Consider the following 25,507-nt stretch of genomic DNA (forward strand, 5'->3'; position numbering starts at 1 on the left):
AACCCACAGGATAAAAAAAATCAAAATCAACCTTTATAACTTCATACAAAGTATACATATGCTAAAATTTGAGGGGAAATAACCATAATTGTTAGTTTGTTACCAGAGTTAGAAGAAAAATTTAGTGGTATGAATTACAATAAATATAAATTTCAGATGATCATATAAATAAGTTTATATTAATTTGTCAAATATATATTACAAAAAAAGACATCCACAACGTTCTACAATGGTCTACCTGATTCTAAATTTTCCTTAACTTTTAAAATTATATAATAATAATAACAAATAATGTAATAATAATAATAAAATAGTAATTATTATAAGAATAACACACTGTTGAGTTCTAGTCCAATCCGTCATCTTTCTCGTTCATGTTACGACCCTCATCATATCAATCACTACTTAAACACAGTCCCTTGCTCTTTCACTTTACTTCACTGCTTCTTCTGCCCAAATCCAAACCTCGCAATTCTTCACCATTTCACACATCAATTCATCATCCACAAACCTATCCCTCCTTCACAATTATTTTTCCGCAAAAATTCTCTGATCCTTTCGCTCCCCTTTCGTATCTCCACAATGTCCAACTGCACTGGTTCTTCTTCCAACAGGACCACCGCTTTCGACCGTTTCTACAGTCCTCCGGTTTTCCGAAAACTGCAGCGAGAGCAGCAGAAACAGTTCAACTCTCACTCGGTCCAACCGGATTTGCAAACCGGTTCTTACGAACCGGCATTGTCCACCTCTGTCTGTCTCAGTAATCTGGATCGTCTTTTGGACGCATTCACACCCTCCGTCCCTGCTCACTCCTCCTGCCAGGTCTTCAATCTAATCGTTTAATTCACATGCTTTCATTTGTGTTCCTTGTTCCTTAGGCTATTGACTTTCAAGTTTCATGATGCTTTTCCAATGTTTTTTAACTGTTCTTCTTCTTATTTTGAAAAATAAAATTGCACATAATTGAAATCGTTTTTAATTGTTTATTTTTGTCACTTCATTTGCTAACTTCTGTGCCTTGGCTTTGGATTGTATAGCCCAAAATGAAGGGACGCGGAACTGGTTACTCGAGTACCAACAATAGCAGTGGACGCCTATATATTGTGCTCGAGGATCTGTGGGAATCCTATAGAGAATGGAGCGCTTACGGTGTAGAGGTGCCAGTAAGCCATGACGGAGAGGAGGAGACAAAAATATACTATGCGCCCTCCCTCTCTGCAATTCAGTTATATGCTGAGAGGTTGTTTGTTTATCTCCATTTTGCTTCACCAATGCTTATAATTTGTCCCTTTGTCATAACTCTGTTCATTGGTTTTGCGTGACATCAAACTTTTCTTTCAGTTTTTGTCAAAATTGATTTTTACTGATTTCCTGCTTCTGTTTTGCTCTATTTTCTGACTCTGATCATGGAACTGTTGTGTTTCATACTGATTTCTTACCGTTTTTTCTGTCTGATTTAACAAAATGCTGAGAACCAAAGGTTCATGCTTGGTTGGTTGGATGGATTTTGTGATTTTCTGTGATTCATATCGTTTTGGCAGGAGTAATCCAGCACCACAACAGCTATAGTTTTCATGGCCTTTTATGCTTGAAGTGCTGCTTGACTTGTACCAATGCCTCACACTAATTTATACCAAAATGTCATCTTGGTGATGACCATTTATTGCCAACCAAGTTGTAACTTATCAGTTCACTCATTCTACCTTCCCTGAAGCAATTTGGTTAGTTAAATGGTTATTTGTTTAGAATTATGGTATTTAGTTTTAGGTGTTAAAAGTTGATTGACTAAACTTTTAATGGATCTTTCTATTTGCATCTTTCATTGTTTACATTCGTATGGTATTGCTCGATTGTGAAGTTTGCTCAAGTGTTTGCACATTGACCTGAAAGTGTCACATGAAAGACTGCAGGACAATCATTTTATACACATGAGCACTATATTTTCGATTGCTTATGTCTTATTCCCTGTTTATTTGATGGATTATAGATTTTGGGAAACTCTCTAGTAAATTTTGTTTTGTGCTTTCACAGTTCACTCTCATTTTATGTGTCAGTTCTTCGTGATTTCGTAAATTTCTTGCAGAAGGACGGATATTCCTTCCACTATTTAACTTGCTCCCAACCAAATTATGCTTCTAGTTCATGATATTGTTTTACATTACTTCTTTGACAACAAGACATCATCATGGCACCACCATTACGACGTTTAACATGATGCCTGGTTATTAGCATCTTAACTGGGGGAATAAAACTGTGCAGGAGACTTGAAGAGGACAGTAGCTCCGAGTCTTCTCAGGAGACAAACTGCTCAGCTGAGCAGCTTGTCTATGAATTCTTCGAGGGAGCTCTGCCACATATTCGGCCTCCTTTACATGATAAGGCAAGTCTGTCGTTTCAGATCTACCTATTCAAATTTCCCTTGGCTTGAACACTAACAATTTCCTTTTCCTCTCAGGTTTCCATTCTTGCTTCTGAGTTTCCTTCACTCAAGAATTATAGAAGCTGCGATATATCACCTTCTAGTTGGTTTTCTGTGGCCTGGTAGGTGTCAAAAAGTTCATCTGCTGTTGTCATTTAAGTTATCACTAAACTCTTCATTGTCCTCTTGACAAATTGAACTTCGGCCAGGTATCCAATATATAAAATACCAGTGGTATCATCAATGAAGAGGGTGGATGCATCTTTCCTGACCTACCATTCCCTGTCAGCTGACTCAAAAAGTATGCTTCTCTCTTTCCTTCTTAGTTTCTGACCATTTCAAGCACGCAAGTAGTGAAGTTCCCAACAATTGTACCTGATTTGGTATCGCCTTATATTTCTCAGGGAAAAACCAACCGGAGTTTTGTAGCAGGAAGGTCCGTGATGACGATGGATCCTTAAATATATCTCTTCCCACTTTTGGCCTTGCCGCTTATAAGTTGAGAGGCTCAATGCTAGCTCCTCGTAGAGACTCTGAATGGCACAAAGTGGAGTCTCTATTGGAAGCTGCTACTGACTGGCTACATAATTTGCAGGCGAACCACCCAGATTACCTGTACTTTGTTAGCCGCAGTACCCTGTACAGATAATGACGAAAAATTCAAAATATTCTTCCACATACTCAGAGTCAGAGAAGCTCCTGCATAGAGAGTGTAGCATCGAGATGAAACTGAATTGATATGCCAAAACATTCTTACTAACTACATTCAGTCTTAGCTTAGCTGTGTTATTTTCGGTCTGTCTACAAGAGTTGCGATGACAACATCTTGAGTTTAGTAGTGATTTACAGACACGTTGTTTATGATTGGACTATATTAAAGTCCCGAGAAATGCTATATGCAGTAGGAATTTGTATGCCATAAGAGTAAGACATGAAAGAAGTGCAGTATATTTGTGTTTTTCCTTGTTAGGGGCAATTCAAAATTTTGATTCGGGAATGAGGATAAAACTATATCTTGTCTATTTTCTCTGTTTTATTGATAATTTGAAAAAAAAAAAAAAAACTCGTTCTCTTCATTTTCTATAATACACTCATAGTCAGTATCTGGACACGGTTTTTCTTAGTGGTCAAAGGGGCATAAAGAGTAAAACGAGAATCTAATATTCTGTAGTATAGTCTCTCTCAAAATAGTAGCTGCATAATCTCATGATTGTAACTTCAAACCACTCGTGCAGCTACACATGCAGCTAAGACAAGTCCCTCTTAGGCTCAGAAGAAACATCGACATTGTGGAGGTGGTGGACCACCACTCTGAAGATCCAAAAAGTGATTCAGTGGAAAAGTGAAAAGCTATGTAGCCATTGTTGGGCACATCCTCTGATTTTTTATTCTGATTTAAAGTTTAACGAAAGGGATGTTTTCCCCCATCATATTTTTAACCCTTTCTGTTTCTTTCGAAAGAGACTTTGCCCAAACTATTTTTAAAATAAGTTCTTACAAGTATAAGCAATCATTACCAAAACTAAAAGATTAAAAACTTCAGAGAAAAAAAGACACAATGACTGTTTTGCTTATTAGCCAAGTCTTTTTTTATTTATATTTATTTAATAATTTATAATTTAATGAATGACCTCTTACCTTCCTCTATCCTATCTTTATGCATATGCTGTTTTTTTTTTCCCAATTTTTATAGGTTAATGTAGTACACAAATTTTGAAAGGTAAAAAGAAGAATAATTTCGAGTCAAATGAAAAACTAGTAAAATGACTCATTGAATAAAAGTATTCCTTTAATAAAAAAAAAGAAGAGATTTTTGTTAGACAAACATTATTTTAATCAACGATTTATTTGGTTTGATAACACGTGGTTTTTATTATTTCTTAGCTTATTAGAAACAAGCAATTTACGAAAAAAATGTTTTTCTATAAATATTTAAAATAAATTCAAATAACAATAAGTTTATATTTTATACCTATTTATCAAAAATTATAAAATAAATGAATATATACCAAAAAAAAATACTTTTAAATAAAATAATTTTTAGTACATGATACTTTGTATTGTTCTGTTTTTTTAATATATACTTATTAATAAAGGTAACTGAGTTATGTTTTAGTGTATAGATTTCTTTTTAACTTTATCCTTGTTAACATAAATTATTTTATTACTTTATATTTTAAATTGTATAATTTATTTTTTTAAATTTAGTTAATTACTTACAATGGAAAAACTACTTCGTCTAAAAGATTTTCCAACGAGTTTTAATTTTAAAAGATTTAAGTTGAAAAATTCAAAACGGACAAACAATTTCTACTTCATATTTAAATTTTTATTTTTTTAAAGAATTATAAAATTATATATATATATATATATATATATATATAAGAATATTTTTATAGGGCCTTGTAAAAGTTTATAGTTAATTGTGTTAATAAATAAAATTTGACCTAATAATTATTAATATAATTTTATTTTATTTAAAGAACAAAAATGTTCTTAAGTGTTATACAATTTTGTTTAATATTTTATTTAGTATTTACCCATAAAAGTTAAACACTTTTAAATAATAAAAAAATTATATTTTAATATTGTTAAAAATTAAAATATAATTAAACATAAAAAAGCTTAAATTAATATAAAAACCAACAAAAAATAGTGTTAAACATCACTATTAAAAAAATTCATATTTCCTATCAATTTTGTTCTGAAATATTTTTTGTAGGAAATGTTTGTAAATTTTGTTATGAAAAAAAATTGTAGGAAATTGCTCTCAAATTTTTTGCAAAATATTTTGTATAAAATACTTTTTACAACAAAATTTGTTGAAAATACTTATGAATTTTATAATTTTTTAGAAAATAATTACACATGAAAAAATTAACTGCCAATTAAGATTCCTAGAAAAAAATAGTAGAAAAAAATCTTTTCTTGCAAAGTTTTTTAAAAAATTTGCAAGAAAAAATTCATTTAATATGAAAATCTTTATTAGTTAAAAGTTGACAAAAATAAATTAAAGTATCAATTTCTTTTGTTTAACTTAATAGCCCTTTCCAACAAGATCCCCTATATTAAAAAAAACAAACAATATTTCAATATTTGAAATTATTAATTGTAAATACATAAATTTAGCGATATAAAAAATGTTTAATTACCTAATCTTTTAGTAGATACCTTAAAAATTTTAAAGTGTTTATTTTGCATCAAGGTTGCTTCAAATTTTCAAAAGACGTCTTTATAAATTTGTTATATGCATTTATAATATTTTAATTAATAGATTTAATTATTTCAGCAATACGCATTAATTATTTCTTAACTAGTGTTGTAAGGGCACTGGTCAGCATTCTCTATTTTTATATAATGATATAAATTTTAGGAGAATACTAACCAGTGTCAAGGGGCACCATTAAAATATAATTAAGGATTGTTGATTTCATCATTTTTACATTGAAAACTAGAACAATTAAGTTTGTTAATTAATTATGTTATAAATTCATATAGTAGATTTTATAAAGAAAAAAAATATCCTTAAAGCACTCTCTCCACTTGAAGTTTGTTTCTTTCAAAGTTTGAAATACGACGAAGACTTAAAATGTTTGAAAATTACGAACTTTAGTTCTTAAAAAAAAAATCACAAAATTTTTTGGCAACATTAAAATATAGTTATTTTATTATTTAACTAATATTTTAATTATTTTTTTTAACTTTTTAAATGTTTAACACTATTGTTTTTTAGTTTTTCTATCAATTTAAACTTTTTTGCATTTAATTATCTATAACAATATATAAAGAGGATTTCCTCTTTAGTGTCCCCTTTTCAAAATTCCAATTTTACCTTTAAAATGTAATTATTTATTAAATTTATAAAATTGATCATTATTTTCACAAGCTTATAAAATCGTCTTTCTTTTTCCTATTTATCAATAGTTTCACTTTATTTTTAATAAATATAATTTTATTTTATATATTAACTTAATAACATTATAATATTATTACCTACTAATATAATATCACACATATTTAAAAAATGCATACACAGGCTGATCGTGCCTGTGTTTACACTAATAATAAATTGTGTAAATGAATAATAATATTTTAACATAAATTATACAAATTATGTTTATTAATTAATATATTATAAAAATAAAATAGTAAAAAGTGATAAACTTTTCTAAAGCATTATCATGGTAGAAAGATGGATGTTCGAGAGGTGGTTATTTAATTTTTTTTTTTTAATACTAGCGTAAACAGGAAGGAAGAAAACCACTCCTGAACCATGGCGCTTCGAGGTCTCGAGCGAAGTGGTGTTGAACAGAATCAATCAGAAAAGGACTAGCGTTGAGCAAATTTAGTGGAACTCGACAACATTGATGAAGAAGTGTCATGAGACCTAGGTTCTTTTACTTCTTAGGATTTTTGTTTCAATAAAAATGGATTTTTAAAAAGAAGTAAGAAAGACTCTTCTTCTTTGATTCATTCGTTCTTCTTCTATCCGTAGAGAGAATTAGAAAAAAATTGACCTAGGTTCTTGTGACTTTCTTATTCTTCATTTCTTCTTTTCTCACAATTTGTATTTCTGTTGATCTTTATGAATTTTGTTGATCTTTTATATTATCAGTACATTCTAGTAACTTTTAATAACATTAAAATATAATTATTTTATTATTTTTTAATGGTGTGCATCAAATAACATATATAATACTTGAGAGTATTTTTGTCTTCTAAATAACTTTTTTTTAATTTTACATTTAATTATTAACTTTTGTAAGATTTCATGCGAAAAAAACCTAAATTTTAAAGTAATTAGCAAGTTTTTATGCGAAATTTGAAGAGATACAGTGGGTTTTAAAGGTGTTATCGATGAATATTTGAATTCACATGTTCATTAAATGATTATTACGCATTCATTAATCGTATTTATGAAATTTATTATGTAATTATTGTTTGATTTATACGGTCATTTATCATTAACGGTTTATTTTAAAAACTAAAGATATTAATATCTAAAAATTTAAAAGAAATAATACATCTCAAAATAATATTCTGAGTGACACATTAATTAGGTATGTGTTTATAATAAAAAAAAAAGTTAAAATCTTCAATAATAAAAAAAATTTACTTACAAAAGGCATTTTCTTTTTTGCTTTGTCCTAGCATAGCTGAGAGCTTAATGTTTTGTTGGGTCTTTGTACGGGCATTGTTTAATCTATGTGGATCTTGGCTTGTAGTTGGGCTTCGACGAACCCATTTTCCAAAATGTCTATTATCGATTATATTTTAATTCTGGAATGCTGATTCCAAAACATATTTATAATTTTATTATTTTTATGAGTAATTAATTCAAAAATTATGAAAATAATATAATGTAAAAATATATATAATTTTGTAGAAATGGTATTAAAAAATTTATACAACAGTCATTTCTAAGAAGATGATTCATTTAGTTATTTTAAAATAAAGAAAAAATATTTTTCATTTATTAAAGGATGAAAATTTTCATTTAAAAAATGACACCAAAAAAATTATCATTTGTATAATGGTATGGATAAATAATATATATTCTAAATTTTAAAATATAAAAAAAAAATATTGTAATGACCATTTAGAAGTATAAATATGTACCTAATTTTGGAATAGTTATTTTCGAATGTAAAAATACATTCTGAAATCATCATTTAGAAGTATAAATAATATATACACTAAATTTAAAATATAAAAAAATATATATGTAATGACCATTTAGAAGTATAAATATGCACCTAAATTTTTAATAGTTATTTTAGAATGTAAGAATACATTCTTAAATCATCAGAATAAAAAAAATACATTTGCGAATGTTTATGTTGTAATGGTGTACACCAATAAGTTCGTTGATTTAACAGTAACTTTAGGAACACGTTTTCCGAGTTATGTATAAATTTCTCACTAGATGTGATAATGTGCAAATATCAATAAATCACAAAATAAAATTTTTAAAGAGATAATCATTAAATGATTATAATTAACGATATTGTGACAAAAATAGAAAAAAAATATAAATTTTTTAGATGTTTTTCTTCATCAGAAAAATAGATTCTTTTAGGTATTTGTAATATATAAATATACACATATAAATACTTTTTCAACAATGTGAGATTTGTTGAATCTACATATATCATACATTTGTTCCATACAAATATAACACGTGCTATACGTTGATATATTTATTTTAAAAATAATAAAATATGATTCATAATATATAATATATGTATATATAAAATTAAATAATAATTTTTAAAAATACAATAAATATATAATTATTATTATATAAATTTAAATTAAAAACATATATAAAAGTTGTCGATATAAAATTTATAAATTATTGTTATTATAAAAATAATATAGTTTTATAGATTAGATATTTTATTGATAAGTATTGATAAAATATCAAAAATAAATATGTATCGGATATGAATACGTGAATTAAATTAAAGTATATATCAGATTAAAATTTATATTTTAATATTATCTATTTTTTCTTATTTAAAACGAAAATTTCATATATATATATATATATATATATATATATATCGTGAAATAACATATTTCTTTACAGCTATTTGCTGATGCTTCAGGGGAATAATAATATTTACTCATTAAACTCATATCCCATGCTTTAAAAAGTATAAAATATTGAGTTCGTAAAATACTATACATGTAATATTATGACTAAAATGAGTGGATAAGGAAATTTGCAACAAGATTTTGCTTTTAGGCTTTTGGCATCACCAGTTGTACGAATAAATTCTCCATTCAATAATTTTCCTAAAAAGAAAAAAGTGGACACCGGAGCTTGTATTGAGTTAGGCTGTGTTAGGTGGAACTGAAATATCATCACTCACATTGTTTTCAGAATTTTTAAGAATAATCATAAACCAAGAAGACCGTTATCACAACAAGTAGCCGCCACCACAATAATATTTTTGTTAAATATTTTGAGGAAAACTTTTATCTATAACACTACTCTCTACATTAAGCATTCATAAGTTACTTACCATTCCACTTTAACAGTACATATATAGATTCAGACACAGTAAATTGATTCATCAGTCTTAGGACTTCTATAAATTGTATGGATCATAGTCCTGAAGGCGACAACCTTCCTTGTTTTTCCTAAAAGCTGTTTTATTTTTTATTTTTGGAATAAAGTCTATTGTCTCCTTTCCCATCTCTTCCATTAAAACTACATTTTAGTTGTAATTTTTAAAATTATATACAAATAATTAGTGTTTTATTTGGATACACTAGAAAAAAAAAAAAAAAAACCAAGATTTTGGGACTATTTTGATAGATTTCTGAACGTGGTTCCATCTTATCACTGTTACATCAGCAGATACCAAACAAGGTCCCGCCACCCAAGTTCTGTGAAGTTCTGTGATGACAGATAAGAATTGAAGAAGAAACAAGAAAAGTTAGATTGCGTTTGGAAGAATTCAACAACTTGATCAATGGAGTTTGTAACAAAAACATAAGATATATGAAGATTATCGATATGGAAATGATGATTGAATAGATGAAGTTAAAAGGTGCAGAAATTGGGTGAGGAAAGTTGTGCATGCATTTATATGTCCATCGACTGCAAATTAAGTTGAGTTGATAAAAGCATTCATGTCTGTCATAAAACCTAAGAAAAGATAGGTCCCAAACCCCAAAAATAAAAACCAAATAAATTTTCATCTCATTCGAGCATGTGGGACTTTGTATGGTCCCCTCGTGTACCCCAAATTAAGTCACACCATGGTTTATAGCTGTAAAGGTTTCAAACCCCTCTTCTCCATTTCGTAACTTCACTTTGTTTTTTTCGAATAGTTCTCTTTTCAAAATATAATGATGAACTCATTTTAATATTTTAAAATATATTAATAACATTTTTAAAGTATATCATGTATTTTATTGACAACATTTTTTATTTTCCTTCCTCTAATGATGACCGTTCCAGACTCTGAAACCATATATACAGCAGTCATTATAAAATTTTCAAGATCCGCTATATAATGACAATTTCCTCTACTAAGTTATACTTGAATTTCCCAATGCATATAAACTAGAATAGAATAATTATATTGAAAACGATAAATTTTAGAAGTCGTTCTTCAACGAAAGTATTTTTTTTTTCTTCAACAATAACATATTTAAGGATATTTTCATTTTTCATGTTTATTGTTATTTTAAATCGTATTTCAATACTTTTAAAAGAATGTATTACACGTTTAAAATAAACCTTTATCATAATATTAATTATTTATCATAAATCTAAAATATAATTTTACACATTTAAAATATCCATTTATTAGGAATTTTCAATGTAATATAATTTATATTCATGTATACGTTTTCTTATGAATTTTAGAAGATAAAATAAATTCTTATACCAGGGTTATACATGCTAAAGTTCAACTATATAATATCATTCTTTACCTTTTCTTTTCAATTCATTTATGTATTAAAATTTACTAAAATATGAAATTAGAAGAAAAGAAAATAATAAAACCTAAAAAATATTCACTCTATTTTTTTTTTCAATTATAATTTATTGTGATGTAGAGCTTTAAAAAATTATCTAGAAAAATAAAAATAATTTGAAACAGTTAAATGGTTGATTTTTTGTTTTATTTGTTAATTTAAGGATCAATATACGAAAAGTTATATTTTAAAATAGTTTTTAAATTTTAAATTTTAAAAATCATGTCAAAAATAAAATTTCCTTTATAGAAATAGTTAAAGTATTGCTCTTACAAGACCTATACACACCCAATACACATCCACTAAAAATACTCCTTTATTATGATTTCTCCTTCAATCAGAGTTCTATCAAGCCACCTTACACAAGTGATCAAGATGTTTCCCTCCAATTCAAGTACCTCTACATCTGAGACACGAGTGTGACTACAATAATACTCCGATGCTCAAACCAAATATTAGTGTAAGCAAAGCCATAAATGAAATATTGAATGCATAAATATTAATGCATAAATATTACCTCATCAAGATGTCTCCTAGGTAATCTTAGGATTTTACTAACTTATTTTGTTCATTCAACCCTTGATTATTTGTGTTAATCTTATTATGTGAAACCGATATGATCTAAGTATATGGTGTTACTACTGCCAAAATGTTATTACTACCGAGTTGATATGTTATCAACCGAGAGACAATGTTATATTAGGCTAACACATCATTTCGGTCTCATACAATACAAGTATATAAATGAGTTAAACACACTTGTAATTTACCTTAGTTTTGTATATACCATGGTCAATATGATTAACTCTTTTATCGTCACAATATATTCTTATTTTAAAAAAAGTGCTATTATTCTCATGATTAAGGATATAAATTACAATATTTTATTGAATTAGAATTTTCAATTTTTAGAACATGTAACATCTTATTTTACGACCTTGTGCTACTTATTGATAAACATCAAGTAGGATATAAGATATTTAAAAATCTCATTAAATTTTTCTTCTAATAGTATATGTCAAGTAGAATATAAGATATTTTTTACACCAAATTTCTTTTTTATAGAATAAAATTTAAAAAAAAATCACTTTTTTTTTGTTATTTTGGAAATATTACTCATTTTCTGAAGCTTATCTTTCCACGCAATATCTTGTAAATAATATATCTTATCCTTAAAATCTTGTAAATAATATGGCACCATTTATATGAAGAACCTATATACCATGGCGTTAGAGTGGGCAACAAGGAAATTGGTGTAGGGCTTCTATAGTTTGCAAATGAAACCCTTTTTGTAAGTAATGTGTAAGAACTAAAAATATATGGGTAATAGAAGTTATCTTAAGAAACTTTGAATTGGTGTCTAAGCTAAGGGTTAACTTTTTCAAATCTAAAACTGGTGGGATGGGATTGAATAAGGAATTGATACAAAATTTCTCAAAGATTTTAAACTACAAATACATGAAGATACCGTTTGAGTACCTAGGCATTAAGTAATTTTGGAAAGTTATGGTAAATAAAGTAAGAAACAAGATTTCTAGGTGGAAAGGAAAACAATTTTCTTTTGTTGGACAAGTATGCCTCCTAAAATCTGTAATTTCAGCTTTACCACTATATTTTTTGTCCTTCAAAGCTCCAAATATTGTGTGTAAGGAACTCATAAAAATTCAAGGAACTTCCTATGGGGTTAGGGTTCTGAGGATAGAAAGATAGTTTGGATCAGGTGGGACAACTTATGTAAACCTAAGGATGAAAGGAGAGTTGGGTGTAAGAGACATAAAAAACTTCAATGGAAATGGAGATTAGGAATGAATGACCAAGGTGTGTGGAAAGAGGTACTCAAGTCAAAGTATGGGTCATGGAGAAACTTGTGTGAAAAGAACATATCCATGATGGATTCATGATGGTGAAAAGATCTAAGCAAAGTATGTGGAAGTTCTTCGCAAGGCACTTGGTTCGATAACTACATTAATTGGAGCATAGGAAAAAGGGAATAAAGTAAATTTTTGGAAGGACTATTGGGTAGAGGATGAACTACTATGTCGAAGGTTCCCTAGGCTATATATGATCTCTAACTATAAGGATAATACTATTTGAGAGGTAAGGGATTGAGGTGAAAGTATTTTGGTATGGGACCTAACATGGAGGATAAGTAGATTTTAATGGGAAATATCTCAAGAGCAAAATCTTCTTCAAATTATTAATGGTAAGAAATTTAAGAAAGGAAGCCTAGATACCTGAGTTTGGAAAGGGGACATTGATGGTGTTTTCTCTGTTAAATAAGCTTATAACATCTTGTAAGGCAACTTAGGGGGAAGAGTGTAGTGTATTCGGAATGTTATGGAGTGCTAAGGTAATTCCAAAGGCATTTCATCTAGGTTGGAGGGTTCTACTAGATAAGCTACCAACAAAGAATAATTTACTTGTAAGGGGGTGCAATTACAAAATAATTTGTGCGGCCTATGCTTAGCTCATGAGGAGAGCGTGACACACCTTTTCTTTACATGCAGGATTGCCCAAAGTGTATGGAACATGTGTGATAGATGGATGGGAGGGACCTTGGTGCATCACAATCAACCGTGGCTAATTTTTAGCATTTCCATATCCTTAATATGAACAATAACCAAAATGTCATACAAAAAGGAATGTGCTTAGCAATCATCGAGAAAATATGGAAATAAAGGAATGAGGTAATCTTTAAGATATACTAAGAATAACTTTTTGTTTTAGCCCAAGTGGAAGCATAGACGTGGATGAAACGTAAATTCTTAATGTTAACTTTTCTTATAGTATATTTTTCCTTATGCGTGCTTAAATTCTTTATGAATTGTTAACTTCTATATATGTTAGGTTTTATGGTGGCCAGATTTAGATCTGTCTAAGCGAAGGAAGGAAGTACCATTACAGGGACATTGAAAATACCATCCATTAGAGCTTTCAATTAATGTATAAAGGGAATATATGCAAGTATTGAAAAAACTAAGATTCATGAAAGGGAAAATTTATACATCAACAAGTTGAGGTTTTGATTGAGGCTTTGATTCTCTTCATTGTACTCGGAGTATTGAAAGAAAACTCTAATTTGGATAAACCTCATTTATCAAATAGAACACTCATGTAACTAAGGTTCATGTTTGCTACACCTATGTATCAAAGGTGGGTAATGACTCATGTGTAGATTTATAAATATTATTTGCCCATGTCAAAAATTATTATTTTGATATGGTTCTTTGTTTTGAACTCTTTGCACTTCTTATGAAGAGGGTCACCATCAGTGGCGGAGCATTAGTGTAGCAGGGAGGGGCCATGGCCCCCCCAATATTTTCTAATTTTTGTTAAAACTATATATATTATTTTGAAATTTTTTAAAATTTTGAAATTAAAATTATAGATAGAATATTTTAAAAATTGATATAAATTAAATTATCTCTTTTTATTTCTTTTATAAAATACAACATTTAATGTTAATAAATAATAAAACATAAAATCAAATTTAATAAAAAATAAAAATATTTAGGTTTAATTACTCTTTTGGTTTCTGTTTTCGTCTAAATTTATCAAATTTCGACTAAAAAATGGAATTAAATTGAGACTAAAAAACTGGAGGGCTAACTTGACATTTTAGAAACACTAACCAAGTAATTAAATCAAGCATTTATTAAGATATTTTTTAATTTTTTTCTGCCATTGCCTTCTTATTTTTTACAAAATTGTACTCATCTCTTACTCTCTTTTTTTTTTTTTTTTTGAAGAAGAAATGAAGTCAAACAGATATTTATTATTTTTCTCTTATTTCTCATTTGTTTCCTTCATTTCTCGAAGAAAAAAAATGTAAGTCTTTCTTGTTTGACTTGATAATGAAATATTAGTTTAATAATTATTAAAATTATTTTTTATCTCATGAGCCTTTTGTATACTCATTTTTTATGATTATAGAAGCAAAAAAATATGTATTATGTGTTTTTTATAATCGATTTTTAATTGTGACTTGATTATAATATATTTTTTTTTCTAATAATTATGTCTCCCAATCTTTTATTAGATTATGGTAAATTATTTTTTAATATATTAAAAAAAATTATATCGATGAACAATAAGATAATAGATTCATTTTGTAAAAGTTATAAAAGGCTCATGAGATAAAAAAAACTATATGTGAAAAATGAAAATGAGATAAATTATACTTCTTCATTGTTTTATAGAAGCGTAATTATTTGAAGCGTTATACTAATGATCCAATCAAATGATCAAATCATTATATTACTTTGGCCCCTCCAGAACTCTTGGTCAAGATCCGCCACTGGTCACCATGTACATATAGTTTGTAAAAAGGTTAGAGTATCCCATAAGTACTCTACTATATTTATTTATAATATTATTTGTTGATATATATATATATATATATATATATATATATATATATATATATATATATATATATGTATGTATAACAAGAGAAGGAGAGAAGGAAGTATCTAATTTCTAAGACAAGAAAACATCTAATTTGTTTGTTTTTTTTTATAAAGCTAGATCATTATGGGATGTTATAACATATATCTATTTACATTTTTCTCTCTAAAATATGTGTCTGGTTTGATGATGTGCTTGGCAATATATTGAAAGAAAAAGTTTTCTCCAATGAAAATATGAGTAGGTAAGGGATTAATATATATGATTTGTTTTAAGGTCAAGTTTACTAAGTCCACGTTTCAAACGCGTTGGATAAGTTTGGTATGCAAAATAAATGAATTTTTGTACTTTCATTTTCATACATATGCACACGTTACTTATTTTTCTATTTTCTCTTAAAACTTCTATAGATTCTAAGGGTTGTCATTTTTTTAATACATTCGTCAATTTATAAGCCTAATTAATATAGATAGAGAGAAAGAAAAAAAAAAAGTGAGATGGAAAGCAATGGATAAAGACAGAGTTAAAGTAGAAAAAAAAAATATAACTCTTTTGGTAAGGCACATAACATAAACAACGAGCATAATAAATTTTTTTTCAAGACCAGTATTGTTTTCATTTTTTATCTGAAATAAATTGAAATTTTAGTCTTCCTTAAGTTATTTCATTTTATTTACAACTATATTCTCCTATTTTAGTCTAATCCTCAATTTTGAATAAGTTTATTTTTCATGTTCCATATTTTAAGGGTGATATTTTAAATAGATATGTGAGGTGTAGAATTCAATTGAACTAAAGTACAATACATAAAAATGTAAAATGGAAATAAAAGTAAAGATTTCTAAAATATGAATACTAACATCTTGCAAAAAGACAAAAGATGATAAATCCTCTTTTTTTCTTCCTTTTTCTTTTTCCCGTAGAGACAGAGATAATAAGTATCTTCCATGAAAAATTACTTGCTTGAGTCATGTAAAATTATTATGGATGACAAACTCTCCATTTAACTATGAGATTGGAATTATCTCATACTATCATCAGTGATTTCCTTTTTCTTATCTAAATAAAGGGAACAAAGTCGTTCATCTAAGTAAAAATACAGAATTTTTCATACATTTTTTCTTCTTTTTGTCCATCAATAATACATATTTTGTTTTACTTTATTTCTATATCACGTTTTTATTACCTTTTTTTCCTTATTTTTTTACTATTCAGAAAAAGCGTAACAAAGTTTTTCCCCAACCAACCCAGTGCTTATGTGAAGACCGTAACCAAAAAAGTTTGCTCATCTCCTACAAACTTCTTTCTTTTCCAACTTTCATAACTAGTTAAATGTTTTTACTATTTTAATATAAAGAAATTGATTAAAAAACCTAAAAAATAATCAATATAATGATCAGAGAATAGTTAAAAGACTATTAAATAGAATTCCTTTTAACATGTGAAAATCATTATTATCAAAATATATATGAAAATAAGTACAAATCTTTTAAGTGGTTCTATATGAAAATTGAGTGATTCTTTTTAGAATAGGTACAAATCATTTTTCTCTTGTCTCTAAATAGTAAATACTTTCAAGTGTATATAGTGTAAAGAAAATTTCTTGACATTCAAGTTAAAGGTTAAAAAATAAATAAATATGAAGATAAGAGTGATTATAAAAATTGAATCAGAGTATTTTGTGTTAAATTAATATATTTAAAGGCTTTTTAAATTCTTTGAGTAAAGATAGAGAAAATAGGTTGGTTATCCTGTACTTGAAATTTGTTAGTATATATCTTAGTTATACATATATGAGTTGTTCATATGTTCATTAATAGAATTATATAGCGACATATTTTTCTTATATCACAAAATCCGTATAATATATATATATATATATATATATATATATATATATATATATATATATATGTTTATATATACTAAGTACTAAGGCCAATTAGTGATTCTAATAAAGGAAATAAAGAAAACATCCTTAAATCTTCTTTATAATCAGACATGATTACACATTTAAGAACTTTATCTAGACTATTCTCTTGATCATGTAAGATGTTAACATGTTTTATTAAAGAATAAGAGGAATTTAAAGATTGTAAAGGAGCTTAATTCTAGACCTTCCCAAAAAAATTAATAAATAGGCGTGTGTCCCTCTCGGTATTTTAGGATTATAATGTTTTTTTTTTTCAACCTCATTTTCATTATCATTGGATAACAGATATCCTATATGACTTGTTTAAATATTATTGAAATAATTTTAAAAAATAAGAAATTATGAAAAACTAAACATCATATTATCAAAGATTTAATGTCAAAATAATATATATTTTTATTCTTTAATGTCAAATATAGAAAAAAATTATAATTACATACATATCAATAAAATAATTATAGAAAACAAAAACTAATCAAGTTTGTTGATTTGATGAAATTGATGATTGTCTTTTTTGAAAACATGAAATAGAAATTGGTAGGGAAGGGAAAATATCTTGAAGATTCGAATAATTTTGAAAGATATTAAAAAAGTCAAACCGTTAACTTATAATTTTTTTTTAGTAAAACAAAGATTCTTGAAAATAAACTAAGAGTCAAAGATAATAAAAAGAATATAAATTTTGTGCTAATAATAAACTAAGAGTTTATGTTATTGAATAGTAAAATATTACAAAAAAAATAATATTATTGACGCTCAAAATTCATCCATAATGATGACTTTTATTATTAATTATATTTTTGAATGGAATATGAACGGACTAAAATCCATGAAAAAAAACGCATGTAAGTAAATTTTATCGATGAAAAAAAATAGATTAATTAATAAGTAATGACTACAAAATACTTGTTACTTTCACGTGGTGATTTTCGACAAACAAATTATAGACAAAATATTTCATCAGTAAAACTCTGGTGTAGGTTTTCACCATCTACGTAATTTCATCCCCCTCGTTTTCATAAAAATTAATGTTATACATTTACATAAAATAGAAAATAAAAATGCAGAATCTATCCATCAGCAACAATCATGCATTAAAAAAAAAAAATCAAACTAATGCCTACAACAAACATTGCAATCTCCAATAGCAAAGGAAAACAATTCAAAATGGAAAGCATTGAGAAGTTTTTCAAACATATTCATTACCAACGGAGATTTAAATGGAACATAAGAAAAAATTAAATCAATTAATTTGATGAAGAAGGGAATGTAAAAACGAATGTGAATAAAGATATGAGGAAACAACGAGTGAAAAGAGAAACTGAAAAAGAAATAATGAACACTCAACTGACCAAAACAAATGTGTTTATTTGTGGAGGAAAAAGATGAATTGTGAAGGAAGATGGAAGAAATTCTTGGTTGTGATACTAGTTGATGTGTTGTTGCTATTAAGGATCTTTAATTTGGGTAATTTTTGTTTTGGATCTGTGTGGCAAAGAAAAACAAGAGTTGTTTATTAGTTACAAAATCTTTATTTGTAATGGACTTATTCACTAATTAGTTTTGTCTTGAACCTTATCGATGGAGGTCCTAATTGGTTGTATAACAGAAAACACACAACTTTACTAATGCATTTTTTATTATGTAAATATTATCGATAAATGATGTCAAAATTACCTAGGATTGTAAATACACCAGTAAATATACAAAATATTAATCAACATTTTCAATGAAATTACAAATAGACTCTTTCTACTTAGACTTCACTGGTGGAGAAGTCTATTTGAAGTATAAAAAATATATATATATATATATATATATATGCAATTTTACTGACGATTTTTTACAATATAGATATTAATGACAAAATTATTCGTCAACAATGTCAAAATTAACTACTTCTTCTGTTAAAATAGGTTTGTAATATTAAAATTAATTATGACAACTTGTTGTTAAGAACTTATAGGTAAATCATACATTCTATATGGAATTTTCATAGAAAAATGTATTAATAATATTATATACTTTTTAATAAAAATTGAGGATCAAATATTCTCATTTAATTAAATAAATAATATATAAAGGATTAACTATTTTTTATTTTTACATTATAATGCGATCTTGATTTTAGTCTTTAGTTCAAAGTTTTATTTATCAAATCTTTGGTTTTAGTCTTTAGTTCAAAGTTTCATCTTATTAAATTTTTGTCGAAGTATATGAAGCAAAGGTGAGCAACATCAGCCATTTGTTTTTGGACACGTGTCCTTTTTTAAATTACACATTGTTTTTTTCCTTTCTCATTTTATCATCCAGTCACATTCTTTTCCCTTTTCACCTCCATCCACAAATTCAACATCACACTTTCGTTCTCCATCTCCACCTCCAATCATTACCATACTCCACCCTTCATCATCACCCCTCTAACACAACCACCTTCATCTTCCACCATTCACACAGTTATTAGAAAAACACACAACACCAATTATCATTCACCTCCATTTCTCTGCTTCACACACATAGCGAACGATGCTTCTTGTACCAAAAATGATTTATCAGTACTTATACGAGTATAATTAGCATAGTCTCATCATTACTTATCATAAGTTTTTTAATAAGTTTTTTATCCAACTCCACATTAATTGTCCCATTTTCGATCGGTATTAAGTTTATTCAATATTGATTGACATCTAATAGTTATATCTTAACCATTATCCAAATCTTTTAAAAATGATCACATCTTAATAATAAAAAGAATTAACCAATTAAATAATAAAAAACAAATGAGGGATTATCAATTTCTAATCGAGAAGATCTATTTCTAAGTTTCAAAAGAAGTAATTAAAGTAATTAATTATATATAGAGATGTATGATAAAAAAGATAAGATTCGGGAGTGAATGTTCAGTTGAAAGAGTTTATAAAGCTCAGACATACAAGGTTCAATCATGGACATCTTACCTAATTATTTATCTGAAGAAGTTAATTTTATTCTGGGCACGCAATGATTGGGGAACTTCCTTTGACACCCAATTGGACTTTGAGACAAGGACTTACTTGAGAGATGACGTGTAAAATATATCCTTTAATTTGAGTTTTATAATTTTATATAATTGTTAATTTACTATTTTAAATATCATCCTATGATATATGATAGGGCTTCTGAAGGAAGATGGAAAACTAAAACTAAGAACAACGACACCACAAAGAGATGGGGACCAGTGAATTAAAATTGGCTATAGCTCAACCTCGTCCAACTTCTCACACCCAGAAAGAGCCGTCAGAAATCTTGCCATTTTGACACACATTGTGACCATCACCTTGCATTCTCAACTTCTACTGGTATCCAATAAATCCACAGAAAGAGCAGCTTATTCATATTGAAAAAAGAACCCGGTTCCAATTCCAACCGCATGAATAACCTACTTTTACCCACTCATATGTTGGTCACAACCACTTCTTTCAAACAATATTCATTTTAGTTCGTTTCATGCATATGAAACCATTGCAAGGGCTAAAAGGCAAAAATAAATAAATAATAATAATAATAAATTCTTGGAATTCAAAGTATTCAGTTAGAACACCGTATATATCTAAATAATCAATTGAGGCTATGCCTGTCTTTGGCTTCGCCTCATCTCTGTCCTACACTTCATATTTCTAGAACCCTCTATAGAAATACTATTAAATTATTTCTTTATTATAATAATTGGCAGAAACGTGTCAGTGAATAAATATTGATCCTTCACCATTTGCCCATATAATATACCATAGGCCCAAGCATTCTGTTGCTACGTCCTAATCCAAGTATATTAACTTAAACCCGACAATAGAACTTTTTTCCATAATTTAATTCACAATCCAAGTTTAATATAGCCCAGCTAGGCTAGCAATGCTAAAAGCCAAAGGCGTTGCTCACATACGCATAATTTGGATAGGATTATTCCCAACCTACTTCAAATTATATAATTGTGACAAAACACTCAATTGATAGACCCCATTCTAACCGATCACAATGGCGTCTTCTATTCTGTTCTTGAATAATATTTGAAGAAATAAGAATAGAATTAAAAAATACGTAACTACCACATGGAGCCCAGAACTAGACGGAAGACTCCCATGGGCGTGTGAGGATTCGGTCCCTCTTCACCCTCTCATCATGCGGACTACTTACAATCAACTATGATTTGTTCAACCGATTAATATCTTACCTGTGCACTCCTAATACTAACTCTTCGAACGAGTTTATCTTTGGAATAAAATTACATGATCAGAAGAGAGAAGATAACAGAAAGGAGTGGAAAACATACGTGCGGCGAAAAGGACAAAGTGAGAGACCAACCGTACCAAGTGTTCCGCCGTAGCCACCGAAGCACTGCTTTCCTCAGAGATTCCGCGAGCTCAGCTTTAAGCTTAGTTGGCAACGCAATCCACAAACTCATTGGATAGTTTTCATCTCTCATTTGGCTACTGCTGCCGGCAAAGATACCCCTCCCCCTATCTCAAACCACCCTTTCTCTTCATTTTGGCTTCTCTCACAGTAAACGTGCCAACTAAACCTAGCCACACACCAATATACGTGTTTTCCTCCACCTCCTCTTACCATGTTATTAACTACTACAAGTAACTACAACAGTTCAGCTTCTCTTATCTTTGTTCCCACTAGCCACCAGAATTGCGGCACCAATTTCCCAGTACAAACACACATGGTATTTCAAAATATTTAAAAGGACAAACGCAATATTTGCACATGGGCTACCGCTACCCACCAACCTCACTAACTCAGGTACTAAATCCGTAGTTCGGCTTGTACCGATTAGCTGATTAACACAATCAGTGTCTCATGAACTAAGCAAATTCCCAAAAATAATCAAACGTGAACCAGACAGATAGACACCACACCACCCATCAAACAAATCAATCAAAATTAATAGTACGAAGTAACGACTGTTACAGCGATTTAAATCAACGCATTACAAAAAAGCAAAATTAGTGCTCTCCTCTTCAATTCCCAGTTCCCACTCAGTTCAATTGGGCACGGGACAGTATCATCCCAACATTACTGAAAGGCAACATAAGCTAAATACCATTGCTCAACTTTAAGAACGCACAAGAAGAAATTAAAGAACCACCCGCTTCTTTATTTTATCTTATTTATTTTCAGAGCAAAAACCACAAAATAGAAGATAGTGTATGTAGAATACAAATGGCCTGAGAAACGAAGTCTAATAAAAATGGGTGAAGTAAAAATATCTGATCTGTTTGTTCACAGTGAGGAGAGGAGAAGAGAGGAGAGGAGCAGAGAAGAGGGAACAAAATAATAATAGAAAAAATAGACCGAAATGAGAATTAAATTAAATGAAGAGAAGTAACAAAACAGTGGAGGGAATTTACCGGCGACTACCCTGCCTTAATCACTGAGAGTGTCCGTACAAATCATAAGGAGCCCAAAGTGCGTCTAGTGGACAGGGCCGTCTGGAGTCCAATCGGAGCCAGGGCTTGCCACTTCCGGACCAATGCAACAGACTCACAGGCCCAGCGTGAAGGTCCCGGCAACTCCCCTTCACGTTATCGCCACCCAACCCGTGCTGATTCCACCTGTGCTCAATGGGCCACACGTGTCCCGCGAACACCAGCAGAAACGGCGGCAGAGAACCCAGTTCGTAGATCCGGTCGCTCTTCTGGATCTCCATCCACCTCTCTATCCTCCTACTGTAACCGTGCTTCCGCCACCGCACCAGATCTATCACCATAACACCCGTGTTGAAGTAGCACGGCCTTCTCCCCACGAACGCGCCTGCGAACCGCGCGTCCGACCAAAACCCCGCCGTGAAGTACTTGGTGAAGTTCGCGTGACAGTACTCAGGCGCGCCGATTGTTCTAGAACCTAAACTGGTGCTCCACAGTTTCGCAATGTCGTCCACCACAACTAGATCCGAATCTAGATATATAACCCTCCCCACGCAGCTCTCGAGAAGATCCGCGAGGTAATTTCTGGCGTAGTTGAGGGGTTGCTCTAGGGCTTGGCGGACCGAGGTGGAGATCAGGTTGCGCACGATCTCCGGATCGAAGTAATAGACCTTGAAGTTCAATTGCGGGAAGGTGGATTTGACAAGGGATTGTAGATTGGTCTCGGAGACGAGGAAGTGGAAGAAGATGTTCTCCGGGCACTGGGAGTGTTGGAGGATGGAATGGACGGCGGCGATGGAGCCGCGGAGGTATTCGACGTCGAGAGTGATGGCAACGTGGACTAGGGAGGGATCGCAGACGCTGGTGTTCTCGGGAATGGAGGTCCGATTGGAGCATTTGTCGGCATTGCGGAATGGGGCGGCGCGGCGGAAGGAGAGTGGCGGCGTCTGGAGCGGGAGGCGGAGGACGGCGTCGAGGTGGGAGGAGCGGATGGCTTCGGCGGGGTGGAAGGATTGGAGGGATGGGGAGAGGAGAATGAGGAGCATTGCGGCGGAGAAAAAGCCCGAGAATCTCATGAGCCACAACATCTCCTTGTGAGTGTTGCAATTGAAATGGGTGAAGAAGATGGAAGTTAGGGTTGGGTTTATGTGAGGCAGAGTGGGGATGGGAATGGGAATCGGTGCCTTTCTCAATTGGAGAGTGGATGATGCCGTGGGGTCGAAGCGAGCGAGGAGAGAGAAGACGACGGAGAGGAATCCATGCTAAGGTGCGCACTGTTTCCTCTTCCTCCCTTCTTCTGCTTCTCTGCTTCTCTTTCCTTCCTCCCTCCCCTCAGATTCTCTTCAACCAATGTTCCTTTTCTCTGATAACAATAATAATTTTAACAATATTGGAATTCGAAACAAACGGGTTAAGCACGTTGCTGCTGCTGCAGCAGCACGGACGGAGCAGTACACAGGGGAGAGAGAAAGAGAGAGAAATGAACACACACTCTCTCTGGCACACTCACAGGTGGGCTTTTTTTTTCTTTCTTTCCAGCTTAGCTTAGCTTAGCCTTTGAGATCACAATTTCCACCATAGAAATCTTTCACGGCCCCAGAACACAATTATACCTTTTAAGAGTTCACATTTTATAATTCTTTTTTACAATAATAATAATAATGCTATTTTATTCATTTTTTAATGATAAAATTAGAAATTTTTTCATCCCTCATTAATGAAATGGAAATGGAAAATAATCCCTTGAGCTGTTGTTTCTGTCCAAGGACCAGCTGTCCCTCTGTTCTATCCTAACTCACTATACTCTCACGCCACGTTTTACGTATTTATTATTTATATTCAAAATGTCATCTTATTCTTAAAATAAATCATGACCAAATAAAACTATAAATTTTAATAACTCCTTCTAGCCTTTCAAACACAGAAATTTCATGAACATCGATTAATATTGACATTTTTTTTATTTCATCACCTCTTTATGATAATATTATTTTTAATCCATCATTCTAGAACTATATATGTGAAAAATAAATTCTTTACGTAGTAAGCAATATAAATTTGGATCCGCAAATATTCATTTCCACCTTATTCTACCTCACTCCTCATATCACTAATATTACAAAAACTGCACTAATTTTCTTTTAAAAAATAAGATAAAGTCAAAATATTAAAAGTCGTGTAATGAAATGAAAAAATAAATAAATAACAGTAACGAAAACTACTAAATCTAATATAAAAAACATGAAAAAGTATAATTAAAGCATATCAAGAGCATAAATAAAATTAAAGAGAGTTTTGTTACGACAACAATAGAATAAAATATTTCATTAAGAAATACGTTTTAGTTAAGACTTTGATAAATAAATATATTACATTCGATGTTTTATTATGTTTATTGTAAGTCAATTCAGAAAAATAAGCGTTTTTCTTCTGCTATTATAATATTAGTTTCACATAAAAAAACATAAAGAAAGGTCAAGTTTCTTGTAAAAAACTATAATCAAGCTCGTGCCTACCTTGTATTTTAATTAACATCTTTAGTATTTACTTACGTTACATGTTTTTTGATATATAAAATACAACTATTTTGTGTTGAGGTATTCTTAGAAGATAGGATTTGTGTACACAATAGAAGTGATTCTCTTAAAAGTTTAATGTAATTAAATATTTAGAATTTAAATTTAAAATCAATTATTAATTGAAATTACTTTCTATCAATGCACACTTTTGATCATATGTATTATTTACTCCAAGTTTTTAATATAAATTTCATATCATTATCTTCCAAAATATTCTACTAAAAAACTTCTAAAGTATTCTTTTTAACTCACTGAATACCTTTTT

The 25,507-nt window shown here is 29.7% G+C and overlaps 2 protein-coding genes across 2 annotated transcripts; one reads left to right on the plus strand and one right to left on the minus strand.

Annotated features, from left to right (window-relative positions):
• Positions 1-436: 436 nt before the first annotated feature.
• LOC114192764 (uncharacterized) lies at positions 437-3,414 on the plus strand. Its single transcript, XM_028082574.2, has 6 exons — positions 437-822; positions 1,038-1,240; positions 2,260-2,380; positions 2,456-2,541; positions 2,629-2,720; positions 2,824-3,414. The coding sequence occupies exons 1-6, from the start codon at positions 583-585 to the stop codon at positions 3,066-3,068; spliced, it is 987 nt and encodes a 328-aa protein (XP_027938375.2). The 5' UTR covers positions 437-582; the 3' UTR covers positions 3,069-3,414.
• An 18,960-nt stretch (positions 3,415-22,374) lies between these two features.
• LOC114192198 (putative galacturonosyltransferase-like 7) lies at positions 22,375-24,264 on the minus strand. Its single transcript, XM_028081837.2, has one exon. It carries the CDS (start codon positions 23,749-23,751, stop codon positions 22,669-22,671), a length of 1,083 nt encoding a protein of 360 aa, XP_027937638.2. The 5' UTR covers positions 23,752-24,264; the 3' UTR covers positions 22,375-22,668.
• Positions 24,265-25,507: the final 1,243 nt, after the last annotated feature.

Source organism: Vigna unguiculata, chromosome 7 (genome assembly GCF_037176805.1).
Source record: "Vigna unguiculata cultivar grain cowpea cultivar isolate G323 ecotype 2 chromosome 7, ASM3717680v1, whole genome shotgun sequence".
Lineage (NCBI taxonomy): Eukaryota > Viridiplantae > Streptophyta > Magnoliopsida > Fabales > Fabaceae > Vigna > Vigna unguiculata.

Coding starts and splice junctions, on each gene's coding strand:
- LOC114192764 (XM_028082574.2), top strand. CDS start 583: ATGTCCAACTGCACTGGTTCTTCTTCCAACAGGACCACCGCTTTCGAC. Junction 823..1,037: donor CTGCTCACTCCTCCTGCCAG/GTCTTCAATCTA, acceptor TGGATTGTATAG/CCCAAAATGAAGGGACGCGG. Junction 2,381..2,455: donor GGCCTCCTTTACATGATAAG/GCAAGTCTGTCG, acceptor TTTTCCTCTCAG/GTTTCCATTCTTGCTTCTGA.
- LOC114192198 (XM_028081837.2), bottom strand. CDS start 23,751: ATGTTGTGGCTCATGAGATTCTCGGGCTTTTTCTCCGCCGCAATGCTC.